Genomic DNA, 18,920 nt, shown 5'->3' on the forward strand with positions numbered 1-18,920 from the left:
AGCATGTTTTCTGTGATGCTACATCTACAGAAGAAAGCTCTGCAATAGGCTCAAATAGGTCCAGTTCTCTTTTCCTACAATTCCATGGAAGAAAGCACATCCTGCTATTTCTCTGTGTATGGACAGAAGAGAGGATTATTCTGAATGACCACAGCTGCACCTTATTTACACATAATTTCATTACCAACTTGGGACTTTGAGCCAAAGTCCACATACCTGAGCCCAAGCCACAAACAACCTCTATGGAGTAATTTTCAGAGCGAAATAGTAATAATAATGATTTTCAGAGGTAAAATCATCCAGAAACTTCAAATCAGCAGCAAAGTTTTGACTATAAGTGAGCTACAATTACGAATGCACAGGGAACATACACTTGCTCATAGTTTCAGCAGCTAGTCTGTGACCCTGTTAATCTCCCAACCTTCTCCCTCCTACTGATCAAACCGCATTCTACTGTTAGATACTTCATTGCTTATAGAGTATAAAACTACTTAAGACCTCTGTGACAATTTTGTCTGAGCTACTGTATCTCCAGAAGAAATTCCTGAATTCCTGAGTTCTCCCATTTACTGCTGTGCATTACATTCCTTTCTCACAGGAGATTAAAAGACGAAAGAGACATACTTTCTGCTTTCGGACCTTACCTCCTAGGAAGGATGGGACAGGCTTTATCCAATCCCACATACATTGCCCTCCTGGATGTACTGCAGCAAACAAAAATGTAGGACAGACTTACATCATTTTCTAAGAAATGGAACATGCTTCTTTCAGCCAGTTCCTTTGACTCTTCAAATTTTTCTACTGCTTGTTTAACTTCTTCGTCTGGTATCTTTCCAAGACGCTTCTTTTTATAATCATAATCCAAACGGCGTCCTTCCAGTTTCTTCAAATGATGCTAAATAAGACAGAACATTTATGAGGAGGTCCAAAGAAATGCATTGTGATTTAAGAAAATTTCAATTATGGATGCAAATATAGAGGTACACAAAATCAAAGAAATACAAGTCTCAAGAGATTATCCGGTTCATCCCTTTGATCTGTGGCAGCATCAGGTAAGTCTAGGACTTTATACATGAATGAAATTTTAAACTGTATAGAGTTTAAATAAACAGCCACTTGTAACACTTGAAGAACTGGCTACCATGATTTGCTAAAGTTGGACGTCCAACTCATGGACTTGACTAAAAGTGCAACACTTCGGATTGTCTAAATGAGAAGCAGGATCCAATCTAAATATGTGTATCCCCCCAAGTTCTAGACTTAATTCAAGTTTACCTCTTGAATTATTTGCAATATGACAGCTAAAAGGTAAAGGGTTATTTTCCCCTCTCATTTCATAAGCAGTGCTCCAACAAATCTTGTATTCTTGCCTTTTTTGTTAGGTGTCAACTTGACACTTCTATCTGATATAACTACATAAGCTTTTCTGTTGCCAAGAATCATAGCACTGACAGACTTACAGAATGGACTCAAAGTGACAGTACAAAACGCTCATTAAAGCTAACGTGAAACAATTTCTTTTCATCAGTTCAGAAGAACTACAACTGAAAACAGTTATGTATCACAGGAGACAGCTACAGACATCAAAACATTGTTACTATCTTTTTGCTATGTTTTCCACATCCATTTATGTGTAAACAAATAAAATAACCTTCATTTCTGCATCTCATCAGGGTTTTAACTTGCTTATTACCCAAGTCTTATGGAATAAACAGACTCAGAAAGAGACTGCCTGACTTTCTTTGAATTCTTACATTGTAAACAAAAACACTGAAAAACTTAACTCTAAAGGTTAAAAATGCATTTCTCAGCTTCCTATGTTTTTCCTATAATGCCATATGGCACTTGAGTATTTTATGGCACTTCTCAAATCATTCTGTGACTGCCCTGAATAGCCTTTTTCAACAGTTATATCCATCCTCTGTTATAAACAGCTTTAGGCTGACAGAGATGGCAAGACAGGATAATCAGTTGCAGTAAATCACAGCCCACTCACGTGTTCGTAAGAATTAATAAAAATGTTAGTTAAAAAAAGATAGCTGAAAATAAAGAATATAATTTTCTTCACTATCCTTCTTGTACTGAATGTACAAGCAATATAGCAAATTGAGTAAGTTCGACAAGTGAGAAATAGCTAAGCATTGATTTTAAGCAGATTTCATCGCTGTTTTGCTAGAGAGCCAAACTTAATGCAGTGAAATTTATTTACCTTATTGCTTTCAAGAAAAAATATCTTGGGGAACTGGAGTTTGATTGACTCTGATTATAAATAAGTGAAGCTTTACTCTGGAAAACTTACCCCAATCTCTTTTAAATCTTTGTCCTGCAATAACTGTAGAGGATCAATAAAATTTTGTTTGACATTAATATCAAGTGAGTCCTTCACCTCTGCCATTTGCTTCATGCTTTCACCAGCATCCAGTAGTGCAAGGCCTATGGTAAAGAATAGGCTACTTATATATCAATATATGTAAAATCAGAAACTTTTATGAAACAGCTATTTCAAACAGGTATCTTTGTATCTGCTGCAGGCCCTTGAAGAGTAAAAAGATAATGCAAGCTATGCACTTGCTTGTCCCCTACAGAAAACTAGAACTGAAAATTTTTTGGTCCAAAGTATACTTTGTTTTTTCCCCTGATGCCCTAGGGGGAAAAAAAAGAAACCACAACCAACAAAACTGTTTTCCCTACTGTATTTGTATAAGTTACAAACATCCTTCTCTTTGAGAGCTACAAACCAAGCTGATCAATTTGTACAACTTTCATGATATTATTAAATACAGAGAAAGTAACTTTTTAATCACAAAAACAAGTTTTACAGCTTCCTTATATACAGCATGTTTTTTCCCAAACCTCCTTTTTGTCAGAATTGTTGCTGCTTCTTTAAAACCACCTATTTAACATAGCTGTGTATTCTATTAAGCATGTAAGTATCAGCAGGTAGAACAGTGTTTGAAATGTCCTTTCCCCTTTCCTAATTTTATTTACTATCCCTGCTGCTTTTGCTAAAAACACAAACACATCCAGCTCACAGATGAGTTGTGCTACTTCACACTTCATGAGGAGAATAAACAAGTTTTTGGCTATCAACAGCATCTTTCCCTGTGCAGCACCTACTGGGGCTCAAGCGCGAGGTCCCTACACCTACATAGCTGTTACTATTTCAAGACAATCATGGTGCATAAAATTGCAAATATTAGTAACAGTACATAAAGCCAGCCAGTTGCATATTGGCTTCTGTACGCAGTCCCAGCCCATACCGCGCTCTCCTAGCCCTAGTCCTCTCTCTTTCCCCAAACCAGGGTTTCCCTCTTCTCAGGTATTTCTCCCTGGTTCTTTCTTAATCCCAGCCATATCAAAAAGCACCCACCGAGTAACACTGTGACAATGTTTCAAATTCATTCCAGCTAAGCCCTCACACTATGCATGCTCACCAAACAAGGCCCCTGTCAAGATTTTGGCTGTGAAGTACCAGCATATTTTGAGAGGGAATAGGTAAGATTTTATTTACTGAAAAATTTTAACATGGCCAAGCTAGAGTTCATTTTCACGAAAACAAGAAAATGCGTATTTAAGATGCACTGCTCCAAAGTACAGAAATACCAGATCATTAAAAAAAAAGCCAAACCAAAAAAACCTCCACCAATCACCCAAAGTTACTCTTTATTTTTTCCATGAGAACTTTTTTCCTTTAGTTTACTTGTCAAAATAGGATAACCGTTTTTATTTAAAGGCTAAAAGAAATACCTAAGAATCACCTTAATCACCCTAAATTATTCAGGTCTGGCAACCTGCAACAAAGGTGGACAAATATGCAGAAGCATCACGTTTTGCTAATTATATCACCCACCCCCGATCACCGTACTTAACTTTCCCTCTTACCTGCAGTAGCTATTTACATAGGTTATGTCACTGAGTCATGTTCTGCAAAGAACTTTATGCTGAAATATTCACAGAGGAGATACACAAACTCACCAAACATAGAATCATCGCCAAGCTCTCTGCCATACCGTATCATGCAGTCTCCTAGGAGTCCCTCTGTCTGAGGATAGCCTGTAGTTTTTACTTGTCCTCTGATCTTTGACATGGTGTTCAGCATTCCCAGCTTGGCTCTGTATGCTAATAACAACATTAAAAAAGAAAAGAACAAGAGTTATAAAAACACTTTAAAAATTAATATATTTAAAGCAATAAATCATTTAACAAGTAATGTCACGAAGGAACGCAATATGCTGGTCTGTAGATTCATAAGGTTTTTGTTCTCAGTACTTCACAGTCAAAAGTTGAAATACGATTCCATTCAATAATATGGGTCACATGAAACTTTTTTATTCCTAACCAAATGAGCATCATTTCTCCAGGCAGATACGTAGTGCTTGTCACCTTCTGTGGATATTCACCAATACTCACATTCTTTTGAACATTGACGCTTGTGAACTCCTTGGTTAGAAGTATTGCAGAAAGAAAACACAGGATAGATACAAGCACAGCTAAAGCCAATTTCATGCTCTCACTCTCTTGCTTGTGAGAGCTTTGCAGACCTTCCCCTCACCCCCCTTTTTTTTTTTTGGTTCCAGTAATCAAGACAGTAGAAATTTATTCCACAGAATGGCCTGGTACATACAAGTTATTTTACTGTTATCCTGCACATATCATGACAAAAGCACTCATTTATTCTGGGAGAGTTTTATCCAATCCACTCCTTACTATAACCATGCAACAGCTTCTTCAACAAAGAAACAGGCATGGCCAAGGCATTCCTGAGGAATGTGAACCACGATGGCAAGCTTCATCTTACACATCCTGGCTGGGCCTTGGTAAAAGACTGAGTCCTACCATCCCCATGTAGGCATAACCCATTAAACTTTTTCAGATATGTGCATCTCATAAGATACCCACAAGAAATCGCCATCTCTGAAGTCACTGGTGTAGCTGAATAAACTGGAATTCAGAGAGTTCTCAAGAAAATGAAGGTGGTTCTAACAGCTGGTTTGGACAGTGTCATAACACAAACTTTGTGACTAACTGCAAATGGAAACGCGTCTCCTTTCTTGTTTCTTAAAACAAGATTTGAAAAACCTCTGTTAACTGACAATCCAAAATCCACTGAGACCTAGCAATGTCCAGAAAATGCACAACCTAATTCAAATTCTGGGTAAGCAAGTAACAGCCCTCTTCCCCATAGCTACATAACCAGTACCTCTGATGGCAGCAGCATCCAAGTTAAATTCAATGGCTTTTTATATCTCTGCTAAAAAAACATGTTGGTGTTCTCTTCACTTTAGCGATCTATATCCCACTCCAGCAAATCTGGCACGAATATGAACACACGTGCTGTACCACAGGACCAAGCTGCCTAAGACATGCCATGCATGCACAACCTACACATGCCCAGTAAACCACATGCACTGTGTGCTGCAAGTCGAATGCATCCCAGATCACACTTAACGCATATCAACTTTACAGTTGCTCAATGCACATACAGGTAAATTTCTCTAGGACACACACAAGCCTCACAACAATAACCTAATTAGTTTTTATTTACCTAGGATGAATTTCCAAATAAGACAACAATGTTCAGCAAAATCCAACACCTACTGTTCCTATCCTACCTGGATTTGGCTGGAGATACTCTGTGGATTTGGATAGAAGCTCCGCTACAGCTTTATTAGTAACATCAATTTTCTGAAAAAGAAAAGTAACACAGTTAGCAAAAAACAAATCAATTATTAGAAAGTTTATCATTTTATTAGACATACTATACTATCCTAGCTGATCATGAAATTTTTTAAAAAATAAAGCAAATACTGTAGCTTAAAGTAAATAGTCATGTCATAGTTATGACAGGATTTTACCAAAAACATATTCATTGGCAGGTAGTATTGGGAAGGATAGAGGGTTTTAAGTACAAATGTGCGCTTGCCTTTCCAGTCCATCAGTCTTGACTACTGCTTACACATTCTAGACTACAGTTTTCTGGCCAGCCCAACAGTTGTTACTAAAAACGCTTTTCTAAACAGGTTAAAAACACTGAACATGACCCTCACAGTCTTGGGGTCAGGGACATTTAAAGCAGTAGTTTGCACTGTCTTCCCATTGAAGAGTTTCTAAAATGCTATAAAAATCACATTTCTGGTTTGCCTCTCTTTTCCTCCCTTAGGGCCTGCACATTATTTTTCCTCTTACAATGCAGAGAAAGGAAATAATTATTCTGTAGCCAAGAAACTAAAACCTAGAAACTTGTTTGGATCATAAATTCAAAAGTGCATGTTGGAAAAAAAAACAACTCTCACAAGACTTTCTTCCTTAATCTGCCAACAATAAAAGCTGTGACCTAGGTCTACTATGAACATTTAAAAAATACACAGAAAGACAAGGGCAATAAAGAAAGCACATAAAAGCTGAAAAACCAGAAACTGGAAGTAAAATTATTTAATTTGCAACATAACAGCTAATAAGTGGATAGCAAACATCTCCATTTCCACAACAATTCATGTAAATTTCTGAACATGGATTTAAAATAAGAAATAATTCTGCATCAAGAGAAATTTTGACCCTAATAGTTAAGATTTTTATCATTAATAATGTCAGATGGGAAGGCTTTGTGATATTTGCAAAGGCTCACTGAACAGTTCTCTCTCTAATCTCCCACACAGAGGAGAAAGGCCACTCCTGATGCTCTTCACCATTCTTGGAGGAGTTCCTCTTCACTGGGAGAGGTGTCAGTGGAACCTGCTTCCTCTGCTCAGACAACCTTTGTGGATGTCTCTTCTCCCTTGGCTGAGCTGACAAGGCTCAAGGAAAAATAAATAAAACAGAGGAGGTTCCTGTCATGTAAATCTTCAATACCGTTCTATTACTTGAAACATGAAACATTTTTGATTCTGCAATTGCTTAATATTGAAAAACATAATGTTGTTTTCCTTACCCTTTCCATCTCTTGAAATTCTTCATCTAACTTTGTTCCTTCTGCCCCACTTATTTTTTCACTGAACAACTGTAAAAACACAAATTTAACAAAAAAAAAAAATTACTTAATTACAGAATAAATATCTCAGTCACGGGAAGTCACTGCAGATTAGAAAATATGTAGGAACCATTTGAGGCAACTGTGCAAGAGAAGAGTAACCTTAGTCTTGGAAGTGAAGCTCTCATTTCAAGAGAGAAAATTATACCTGATATGAATTTACAACAGTCAAACAAAAAAATAATTTCTCATGCCTAAACAGTTTGTACCCTAAAGGAATGTCTACACTGCAGACTTCAGGCACAGGGACCAGGGTCTGACTGCAGATAAATCCAGAGTAACTCTTCCAAGGGTCTCTCCAGCTCTGTACTTCCGAGTACCTTCTGATCCTGTATGCCATTAGGCTCAGGGATACAATTCCCACTGCTGCTGCTGGGAGTTGTGTGCAGTTCTGTGGAAGGAACAGACTCATGAAAAATGCTGCACTGTAGCCCACCTGTGTGACTGAGCATCTTTATGACACTGAAGACAAAAATTCCATGCATTCTTCAAGAACACAATGTACCAATTTTAAATAGAGCATTTCAGTAAATCTTCTTAAGATGCTGAAACATTGTCCAATGTTGTGTAAAAACTCCACGTTGTCAGACCTGAGTTTGGTCCTCACTAAGTCATGGCTAGGAACAAGCACTGAAGCAGAACTCTGCTACCTGCTTCTTGCAGTGCGTGGTACCCACACTGCAACAGCATGAAACGAAAGCCAGATCCCTAGCCAGTGTGAAACAGCCTTCGAAAGCATCGCTCCACTATGAGAGAAGTGGTTTAACACATATTCAACAAATATGAAACATAAATTCCTAGGACAATTCCTGCAAAAATGCTACACATTTCTCTGTTTGAATTTACTTTTATCACTGAATCTTGTAACGGCATAGTGTAAAACCCAGGCCTAGCTCACTGACTGCTGGTGTTCCCCAAACCTGCCCCCAATAAAGTGTTTTGTTTATCCTCAGCACCTTCTGAAAGGGAATTCATCTCACTGAATTGAAATAGCCTTGGAGACTTGCACAATCTGAAAATGGGTCACGGCTCTTTGTAGCGCAACAGTTCCCTTCTTTCGGTCACAGCCTGCACCACACAGGTGTGGAGGGAGCGCGTTGCCTTGCCAAAAAACAGCGTCAAGCTGATGAAGCAGAGCTGGGAGCTCAGTGGCGGCTGACCTTGCATCAACATCAGTGCTACCACACAGCCAAAAGAACAGACCTGCTTAAGGGAAAATGTGAGTTCAGAGAGCCGTACTGCTAATTATTTCTTTTGTCTTTACAGTAGGACTCAGTCTTTACGCTTAACATGCCAAGCAGCCCACAAACATGTCAAGATTATTTCTCTTCCAGAGCACTGATGGAACAAGCACAAAAGCAGATAAAACAGAGATGGAGAAGTCCAAGTACCACTGAGTTCCTGTGGGTCACTGTCTTGCTGCTGTAGGACTTCACAGCAGAGAAGCAACCTGAGGCCACGCAGGGAGTGGGACACTGCCTGGGTCTCTTCTACAGGTACATCTGAGGAGTCCCTGAGCACCGACGGAGAAAGGTGCATGAAAAGGCTGCATGAAAAGCAGCCTATCAGAAATTATGCAGCTTCTTTATACTGGCAGTGTCTGTGTCCTTTCTGTGCAATGTTACTTTCTAAAATAATCAATGCCATTTTCCACAGCCTCACACGTTTTCTTTCTCCAGCAGGCAATGAATAGATCTGCAGTTTCCTGAAACCTCTCATGGTGATCTCTTTTCAAAGGCTGAGTGCAGTGGGGGAATTATCCTTCTCAGGCTGAAGTTGCAAAATCCACATTCAGTAGCAACCCATAGCTGCCTCATTACAAATAACCAATTTTTCTGTTGGCAAAGAATAAATGCAATGAAGCAACATGACTGCTCAACTGTGGAAGCATAATTAATAATAAACTACTGCACCAAATGACTGAAATAATAGAATATCCCACTCTTAGGGAGAACAGGTCTGAATGTTATAACAAGAAGCACAAGTGAAAGAGTAGAAAATTCACACACTAAAAATAATGCCAGAGAGAACTCCACCGGTTCATAGGAAGGCTGACAAAGTTAGTCTGAAAAATCCAATTTCTCAACAGATACACTTGAAGTTGATATGTTTTCAGGAAATGTCTTAGGGCATACACTATTTATCCATTGGCATCCCTTAGTTCTCCCTGGCTTATTGATGGCCATACATGGTCACACACACCTCCCTCAAACAACAGCCTGAAACTTAGGCTTACAGTGTTGTTGCTGTTTTTGCCAGGATTGCAGCTGCTGATCCAGGCATTTGCACTTGGCTGGTGAGGCTGCACTCTCCGTGAAGACATATGTGCGCCTCAGCACCAGGCTGCGGCCTGCTCGCCCTCTGCACATCTGCTCAGATTCTGCCACCCAAGTTTAGTTTTATCTTCTGAAACATTGCAAAACTCTTCACTGTGTTTTGAATGGATAAAACTTGATGCCACTCACAGAGGGAGAAACTATTTGCAGCAACACTGCGTTACTCCTTTCAAGGGGATCACTGGACTTGCTGAAGTAGCGTGGAATAAGGAAAGCATCTAAGTTAGATCCAGACGGTCACAGAACAACTGAGACTTCTACACACCAGCTTTCAGAGATAGATTCTGCATCTACAATTGCAGAGAATAATGGAGTAATTTAATTAACAACTTGGATGATGGAATAGAGTACACTCCCTGAGAGTCTGGAGGACATCAGCTTGCGGGGAGCAGGCGATACACCAGATGGTGGGACTGCTCCTCATAAGGGCCTTGACAGGCTCGAAAAAATGGGCTGACAAGAACTTCATGAAGTTCAAACATAAAAATGCAAAGTCCTGCACCTGCAATGGAATATCCCCATGCAACAGCACAGGCTGGAGTCCAGCTGGCTACAAAACAGCTCTGCAGAATAACACCTGTAGTACTGGTGGAAAACAAGTTGAACATAAGTCAGAAGTGTGCCCCTGAGGTGAAGAAAGCCAACCCCATACTGGGCTTTATTAGCAACATCACAGAGAGCAGGTCCAGGGAAGTGATCATTTTCCTCTATTTAGCACTTGTGAGACTAAATTTGCAGTAGGTGTCCAGTTTGGGCTCCCCAGTACAAGACACTGACATCCTGGGCGAGTCTGGTGGAAGGCCACTGATGTGAGCAGGGGACGGAGCACATGGCATACAGAGAGCTGAGTTTGTTCAGCCTTTAGAAGAGGTTAAGTGGGTATCTACCTAGTGGGAGCCTATGAAGAGATGGAGTCTGAATCTTGTGGAAAGACAAGAAGCAACAGTCAGAAGTTAGAAAGCAAGAAATTCAAACCTGTTAAAAAGGAAGGAAAAAAGAAGAAAAAACACAATCAAGATGGTGGTCAAACACAAGAACAGGCTGCCCAGAGAAGGTGTGGCGCTCCCATACTTGAAGACATTCAAACCTTGCCTGGACAAGGCCCTAAGCAACCTGCTTGAACAGGACGTGCTTCAAGTGGGAAGCTAGAGTAGATGCTTTCTGGAGGGCCCTTCTGACCTACCTGACTCCAATTCTAATTCTGTATTTGCAGTACATGTGAGTGCAAGTCCATAGAGTCAGCCATGGGATCTGCAGGCACAATTTCATACATACTCTGAAAACAACCTAACACAGACCTACATCTAGGAGCAAAAGCACTGACCATAGAAAGTTTGTTCACATACTTGTTCTATGCAAACATTAATTACACTAAAATTTTTAGTCCAAGGTGACAATTCTTCGATATTTACTCTGAACTCTAAATTCCTTTGAAAAAGGAGACTACCTTGGTGCTCAGAGATGCCATAAAAAATTATGCCTTAAAGTCTGTAAGCTGTCTGTGCTCCTGACAGTAAAAATTGGTATAAAGTTCCAATGGTTATCATTAAATTTTATACCACTACAGTTTATTTCATACTGGTATAATTGGTATCAGCTTTACTAGTCTCACATTTAGGAACACAAAAGCTTTTGTTCTGATTATTATGAATTTAGGAGTTGTAAAATTAGCATCAACACCCTACTCTCCCAATTAAAAGTCACAGGATACCAAATTAATTATTGAAAATAGATGCACAAAGGGGACAACTGCTGAGTTTTAGTTCTTTGACTATTTGCTGAGCATGATTTACATGCATTATTTCAAGCTGCAAAATGCTTTGAACTTAAATAGAAGAAGCATGCCCAACTACGGGGCTGTGTAATTACGTGGCGATATCTATCAGTTTTTACAAGCCAGCTAATCAAAGGTGAAACTGCTACCATCACGTAAGGCATGTACTCGGAGGGAGCTTGGAAATATTTGTACAGGAAGAATCCGTAATCTCCAAATCAGTAGCTGGGTGCCACAGATTCAGCACCTTTTCACTAGACAGGGCCAGAGCCAGAATCTGGGGCTCTGAAAAAAACCAGTTCCCCAATGGGGGCCACCACTACCTTACTATTCCACAGCCAGGTCGGAAGGTAAAGCCATCATTAGTCATATTTCTGGTGGAGCTAATTAAGTTTCCTCTGGATCAAAATTTACACCCAGAGAATAGCTGTGAAATGAGAAAGATTTCTTCCTCTTGGGTGTCTATGCAACTCCCTCCATCACAGTTGACCTATTAGAGTTAGCAGGTAGGGAAAAAAAAAAACCCAACCCTGAATATGAACATAAAACCACTTTCAAATCAGCCGTTGTATTATCAACCCTCATTTGTAGTTATACACGATAGCAAACTACCTTTTATTGTAGAACTTGCATGCTTTATATAATAGAAGGGCTTTTCACCTGAAGAAATACTGCAGTTTGTACACAAACACTCCTTGCTCATAACTTCTTCCTAGATCCTACTGGTTTTTTTAACACTGAAAAATTAAATATGATGTTGTATTATAGACAATCCAAGAATCTCTGGTGGGCTTATGTGAAATTTTCTAGGATGACAAATCTGGAAAAAACCATAGGTTTTGAAAGAAACATATCCAGGTATTATGATTTCTGTTTAACTTCTGTATATCCAGATACTGTTCAAAATGCAAATTGCCATTTTGTTATACAGTCTTAAAAGACTAAATATTTATCAGCTAAAGAATTTATATTCCAAGAAATTCTGAGAAAACATTTTTCCATAAACCTAATATTCAGATTTTGTTCTCACACTTGTTTTGTTACTCTAATTTCTTTGAAATAATGTAATTTTCTTTTGATTTGTTTTGTTGTAATGAAGCACGAACACAGCACACTGTCTACAGCTTGAACTAAAATCTACGGCTCATGAAAACTCGAAATGAAACAAGCCTCAAGCTTTCATGTAACTTTTCAGTAATTTTATTTGAAGTATGTTAAGATTTATCCTTCTTATTGCACAGGAATAGTACATTTCTCCATTCTCATATCGATTACAAAAACAAGCTTCAGAAAAATGCTGTCTTTTACTAATGTTTTGTACATCATATCCACTAAATTACAGTACTTCTTCATACTTCACTATGGAAGGTTACTGAACATGAGAAACTGCCAAAAATATCCCAGATCAACAGAGAGCTGATAAAACTCTCAAAACAATTACCCTATTTTTTTAATATATCCACTGGGTATTTTATAATACAAGTCAATAGGATTCTTGCCAGCCAATACTTGCACACATGCTCTGACCTTCTGCTTCATTTGTTTTGCCTTTCTTTTGCAACAGTCATTAACTGGGATTGAACCATCACAGTTTTTTTGTTGTTATTCAGCTACTGTTGAAACAAGCGGAGCTGAAAAAGTCCTTAACTGCTCAGCAAAACTCTTGTACATAACTGGCCACGAAATCATCAAATAGTACATAATGAACGAAAGGTATCATATCCCATTAAAGACTTAAGAGTTTTTAATGACACTTCACCAAGTAATAGCATTTATTTTATTCTAAGGAGTATCTGCTGAAATTATCTGTTGAAACTTTAATGGGATGGAAAATTCCTATATTTGTCATAAATACACACACTGTTAAACCCATGAGGCAAAAATCTAGATTTTAGGAACAATCTTTTAACAAAAAAGCCAAACTATGAAAACACTTTAAATTTATTTCCCTCTTTCTAGAAAGGAAGCAAGCATTCAACAGGGAAAACTAATAAGTTCATCCCAAAGTTAACATATAGAAAGCCAGGAAATAATCTCACTGTATGGCTACGTTTCCCACAGAAACATATAACTTGGCCAAACTGCACAAATACGTTAAATATATCTTTAAATACAGTCCTTAGTACAAAACACTACATTCCAGTATGGTTAACGCATAATAGTTATGCTTCCCTTAATAAATCATTAAAACTTTCAGTTACTGCCCTGCAGCCATGTAACTGTTTCGTTTGGTGTTTAACTATTATGCAAAGGGATTTTAATGCAATGTGACAATACTAATAGGCTTCTGAAGAATCTTAAAGCCTATCATAAGCAATGGGAAGAATAAGGTGGCTGGCAAGATGTCTTCTGGCTAAAGTATAATTTTCTTGCATGTTCAGCCTCCTGAAGGGAGAGATATTTTCTTTTTTGTCCTTTTCCAGAATGTTCCGTCAGATTAGAGAACTAAGATGACAGCCTGTCGTCTACGTCAAAAGAAGTTTAACCTCAAGTATCTGTAATTTCCAGTTTTGTACTTCTGAGTTCTGCTACAATGTTACGTATATTACCTGTTTTTCCTCTTTCCCAATTGCTATATTTCATATAGATTGCTAATTCCCACGCTCAAAAAGAAAGTTACGACTAGTGCACGTAGTGCAGACTACCAAGAACTTGAACCTACAACATAGCTTACTTAGCGTCTTGCATCTTATCACATCTTTAATAACATAAAGGAGTGCACGCTGGCAGAGCCATCTGCACAAAGTTTGCCACTGTGATAGAAAAATATTATTTAAAAAAAAGAATAAAATATTCTGCTTTCCTAAGTAGGTGAGCATCCAAAATGAATGGGCAGCTTATAGACACCCCTGTGACTGACTTCTAGAGATCTGCTGAAGGTCTGAGTACTCAGAAGAAAAAGAAGTGCCCCACACTGAGAAAGTAAACCAAAATCACATTTTCGAACACAGGCCTAAACAAAAGACTAAAGAAACAGAGCACATGGCCCCTAAAACAGCTGCAGAGAATGCTGAAACCAAGCAGGTATGAGAATGGCAGCCTCTTCAGGTCTCTCCTGCACCAAGAATGTCCCAAGACAGGGCCTGGAGCCATGCAGACACAAGGATGTCAGAGCCACTAAAAGTGGAAAATAATCTGAAAAAAAAAATGGGTAATATATACCTAAAAAGGTATTTTTCTCAGGCTCCTTAAAAAAAATACACCAAAGGAAACAGCCAAATTATAAAGACATACCAGGACTTGAAGCTGTTCTTTTAATTACATTGACACATCTCATACTATCCTAATGCTCTGGAGAAAATACAAACCTCTTCTTTTAGAGGTTAAGCACTGAACAATGGCAACAACTTTTTGGTTGCCTCAGTACGTCGTGTTTTCAAAGAAAACAAAAATACTCTTGCTCTGATGTACTTAAAAAAAAAAAAAAAAAAGGATTTATTCTGCCCCCTAAAATAAATAAGAGATCTACTACAAAGTGCATGTTTCAGTCTTGCAAATATGGAACACTCTGGCTTACTCCCAGCAAATCATGGAAGTTCATGCTTCAGTAGGTGCTTAATTGCTTTGCTGGATCAAGACCAGAGTGCTCAGCACCTCACAATATCAGGCGCAAAGGGTCATCACCTTTACAGGGAGTATTTTATAACTTTTTTCTTTTACTAAACATTCAGCTAGCAGTAGCACAGATTTTCCCCAAAGCACTTGGGGAAACAGTAAAAAAGATTTCTGAGAGCAGAGAGAAGTGGGTTGTTTTTTTAAAAAAAATCAATGAAGCAGCTGAAATGGCTCCTCCTGCTATTTAATCAAAATTATGGAGTGCAAGAAGCTATGCCCTAAAAATCAAATATTTGTTATTGCTCTCATGACTACATGAGTGGTACAGAATAGCTCTGAATTCAACATCAGTTGTTGAAGGACCTGGGAGTGCTGGTGGACAACAAACTGACCATAAGCCAGCACTGTGCCCTTGTGGCCAAGAAGGCCAACACTATCCTGGGCTGCATTAAAAGGACTGTGGCCAGCAGATCTAGAGAGGTTATCCTCCCCCTCTACTCTGCCCTAGTGAGACCACGTTTCGAGTACTGTGTCCAGTTTTGGGCTCCCCAGTTTAAGAAGGACGCAGAACTGCTCAAACAAGTCCAGCGGAGAGCTATGAAGATGATCAGGGGACTGGAGCATCTCCCTATGAGGAAAGGCTGAAAGACTTGGGCTTGTTCAGCCTGGACAAGACAGAGGGGTTTTCATCAACACCTATAAATATCTAAAGGTTGGGCGCCAGGACAATGGGACTGGACTCTTTCCAGTGGTGCCCAATGACAGGCCAAGGGGCTACGGGCACAAGTTGGAACACAGGAAGTTCCACCTAAACATGAGAAACAACTTTTCCTGTGAGGGTGCCATAGCAGGGGCACAGGCTGCCCAGGGAGGCTGTGGAGTCCCTTCCCTGGAGACACTCAAACCCCGCCTGGACGCGTTCCTGTGCCCCTGCTCTGGGTGTGCCTGCTCAAGCAGGGGGGTTGGGCGAGATGGTCTCCAGAGGTCCCTTCCAACCCCTCCATTCTGTGATTCTGTATATGGGTATTTAAGAAAGTGAAGCTTTCTCTTTTGCTGACAGTTTATGCATAATGATAAAATGTAATATTTTGGAATTTATGTGAGACATTAACATTGATTAAAAATTATATTGTGGATACCAAAATTAAAGCAGCATTCTGGCAGCACCTACAGCAGAGTATGTTTTTATATAAATGCAGGAAGTCAAGAAAGCATTGCATACAGTTGGATGATTCTCTTGTAATTCATTATCCATCATGAACAGCTTAACCAGAACTCCAGAACACTACATCCATGGCCATAGGAATTCATGTCCTAGTGTTTCACTGAAGATCTTTATTCCCGGATATTTAAAAGCAGAAATATAAAGTATGAACTGTAGGATGTGTCTGTATTTCAGAACAGCTCATGACTATGTTCACACTATCATGAGTAAAGAAAGGGCATGCCCTACATCTAAACTTCCTTTAGGGGTTTCTGACAGATCCAATAGCAAGTCTTGTCCTAGCAGCCAACAAAAATCCAAATACCAGAGAGCTGTATCTTTTAAAAATATGAAGGATTTTAAATATATATATAGAAATGCGTTACATTTAAGGACACGTTAAGATAAATATTAAAATATTTCTTAAATATTTCCTAATTTTAAAAATTTCATACAGCTTCTAAACATGAAAAATAAAAACTGAGCCCCATTTCATTTTCAGAGCCCAGATTTAGGTAGGAAATTTCATTTGCATTAAAAAAAGCCCCAGGCCATCTAAACACCAGGAATCTCAAGGGCCTGTTTCCCAAGAAGCAAAACATACTTATTCTACCAAGAGATCTCTGAATCTCACAAAGTTAAAGAAATGCATGAAAGTACTGCTAGAGTGTTTATATTCATGAAGAACATTCCTCTCTCACTAACATTTATGAACCCTTTATTTCATTACTTGTAACTTCTCAGACAAACAGGAGCAACAAGATCAGAGTAGATTATTTTTGGGAAGACAGATGAACTGACTTATAAAAAGGATACAACCAGATACAGAGGAATAGAAGAATATATGTTTGCAATGTGACTTGCCTAGGAAATGGGGATCAGAGGGTGCTTCCATATGCATAAATCCTGCATGACAATGTTCTGTAAGCTGGTGTAGCATTAACTCAGCTTCAAGCACGTCACTGTTAATGGGTCATATGCAGATCTACGTAAAGTGGTATTACTAAGGAGGTATTACCTCCTAACATGCAGCAAATATTTCACAGCTGAGCATGACCCAAAGTATAGAGAAGTCTAGCCAGACAATCATCTAAGGCCACTACAGTCAACTCTACAGCTGCCAATATCAACAAGAGCAGACCCAGTCCATCAAAACTCCCCATATGCTCATACAGAAAAAAAATACCCATTCACATCATGGAACGTAAGGTCTGCAGCTACCACGCTGAATCAATGAACAGCCACAGCCATTGAGCTGCAACAGCACAGTTCTGGCAAAGGTTCAGGAGTGGCAGCTTAGTTTTATTTAGAAAGGAAGGTCAAATAGTGCAGGCCATGTATTCTGGGATCAAGAAAGCCCTTACAAACTGCTACATACAGGAACATTGGAGCAATGGCAGAACTCCCCGCTCAGGTAGGATTTTCAGCAGGCAGTCTAGACACACCTCACAGACAATCCAAGATGTCTATCAGCAAAAAAAATCTCACCAACTGACCAGCTGGAGTTCTGCTTTCAAACTAATAGTGTTAGAGACTCATAACTATGCAGACAAGAATTTCCACCGATTTAAATTCGTTTATGTACAGTTCTGTACCACTTAGTGTGATCTCTCCTAACTTAGATCAATTTGCATTAATAAGGACTGTTGAAGGCACATGTCAAAATGTATTTAATCAATCTAACAGCCTTTGCCTGGGAAACCACATTGAAGAAAAGGGAGAAGGCACAGAATCCAAGAACATGACATAAATGAGGCTACTGGTTGATGAGCACCTTCTCTTCTTCAGGAAGGAGTTACACAATCAAAAAAAAAGATGGAAGTAAAAAACCGTTAAGCATGTGATTAGTTGAACAACCTATATGATTCTGAGTAGTCTAAACAAGAGATTCTGCCAGCTGGCAGTATTACCACAACAGAAATTTTTCAAAAGAGAAGGGCACACCATTTTGACAAAGCTAATGCGTGCTGCACACATAGATCTGCCATACCATATACACGATGTGGGTGTTTGACCACCTCTGTGAGTTCCTAGCATCCTTGCAATTCTTTCTGCTGACATAACGCTAGGATGCATGAAACATTTTTTGATTCCTGCTCTTTCAAGGAAAAAAAAAATTTAAAAAAAGGAAACAGACACAAGTATATCAAAGGCACTGACAGACCTGTAACATTCTGCGCATGTTCTTTAGAAACTCATCATCTCTAAAGCAAGTAGTAAACGATGCAGTAACGCCTTGCACTCTAAGAAAAGGTCTACAGCTGATACGGTAAGATGAAGTTTCTGGCATTAAACAACAAAGTCATCTGTAGAAACAGGACAACATGCCAGTCATGGTCCTGCAGTTTATGAAAATCAACAACAACATCTAGTGAAATATTATTTATGACTCTCAGGTTGTTATTTACTATATCTGTGGAAAAAAAAATTTATAACTCCTTTCTTTGACAGCAATACTCCAAACATACTCCATGATTCCTATGCTCTTTCTAATATATTTCTCATAGGTAATTTTTTTGCCAGAATGTTTTTTAATAATTTGCATTCTAGTTCTGATACCCCTTAAAGTTGCCTGCAGAAAACTAGATGCAAGAAGTCTGTGCCAGAAAGAGAATTCCAAGTAGCGTCAGGAATGCTGGCCACTTGCGTTACTCGGTCAACACTCAAAATCCTGTACTGAGCTGATCCAGTCAGTACACAATCAGGCAGCCTTTTAAATTAATGTTATTAACAAAATCCAGCCAAAGTATGTGTAAATATAGACTTTCTAATCTAGACTTACAAAGAAGTCTGCACATTGGGAAGAGTGCTGTCTCTAAGAAAGCATGCTCTTTTAAAGTTGTTAACATATTCCAGAATATTTTATCTTCACTGTGTAATGGACAGTTCGACTCTTTCTGTGACACTCCAAAGGTCTCAAGTCTCTCATTAAAAGAAAGCCCGTGTTATTTGTGCTGCTGATACTGCTTGTTCACAGGTCCGGATTCCAGGCTTTCTGCTCTCAGCAAGAGCTACTTATTAGCC

The 18,920-nt window shown here is 38.9% G+C and overlaps 1 protein-coding gene across 1 annotated transcript in view; it reads right to left on the reverse strand.

Moving 5' to 3' along the window:
- SH3GL3 (SH3 domain containing GRB2 like 3, endophilin A3) overlaps positions 1-18,920 on the reverse strand; it is a 58,221-nt gene that overhangs the window by 12,307 nt on the left and 26,994 nt on the right. The window contains exons 2-6 of the mRNA XM_064456294.1: positions 6,929-6,997; positions 5,613-5,685; positions 3,976-4,119; positions 2,300-2,433; positions 737-895 (exon numbers count right to left, since the gene is read on the reverse strand). Of these exons, the coding sequence (XP_064312364.1) occupies positions 737-895; positions 2,300-2,433; positions 3,976-4,119; positions 5,613-5,685; positions 6,929-6,997 (579 nt within the window). The remainder of the gene's footprint in view (positions 1-736; positions 896-2,299; positions 2,434-3,975; positions 4,120-5,612; positions 5,686-6,928; positions 6,998-18,920) is intronic.

This window comes from Phalacrocorax carbo, chromosome 7, assembly GCF_963921805.1.
Source record: "Phalacrocorax carbo chromosome 7, bPhaCar2.1, whole genome shotgun sequence".
NCBI lineage: Eukaryota > Metazoa > Chordata > Aves > Suliformes > Phalacrocoracidae > Phalacrocorax > Phalacrocorax carbo.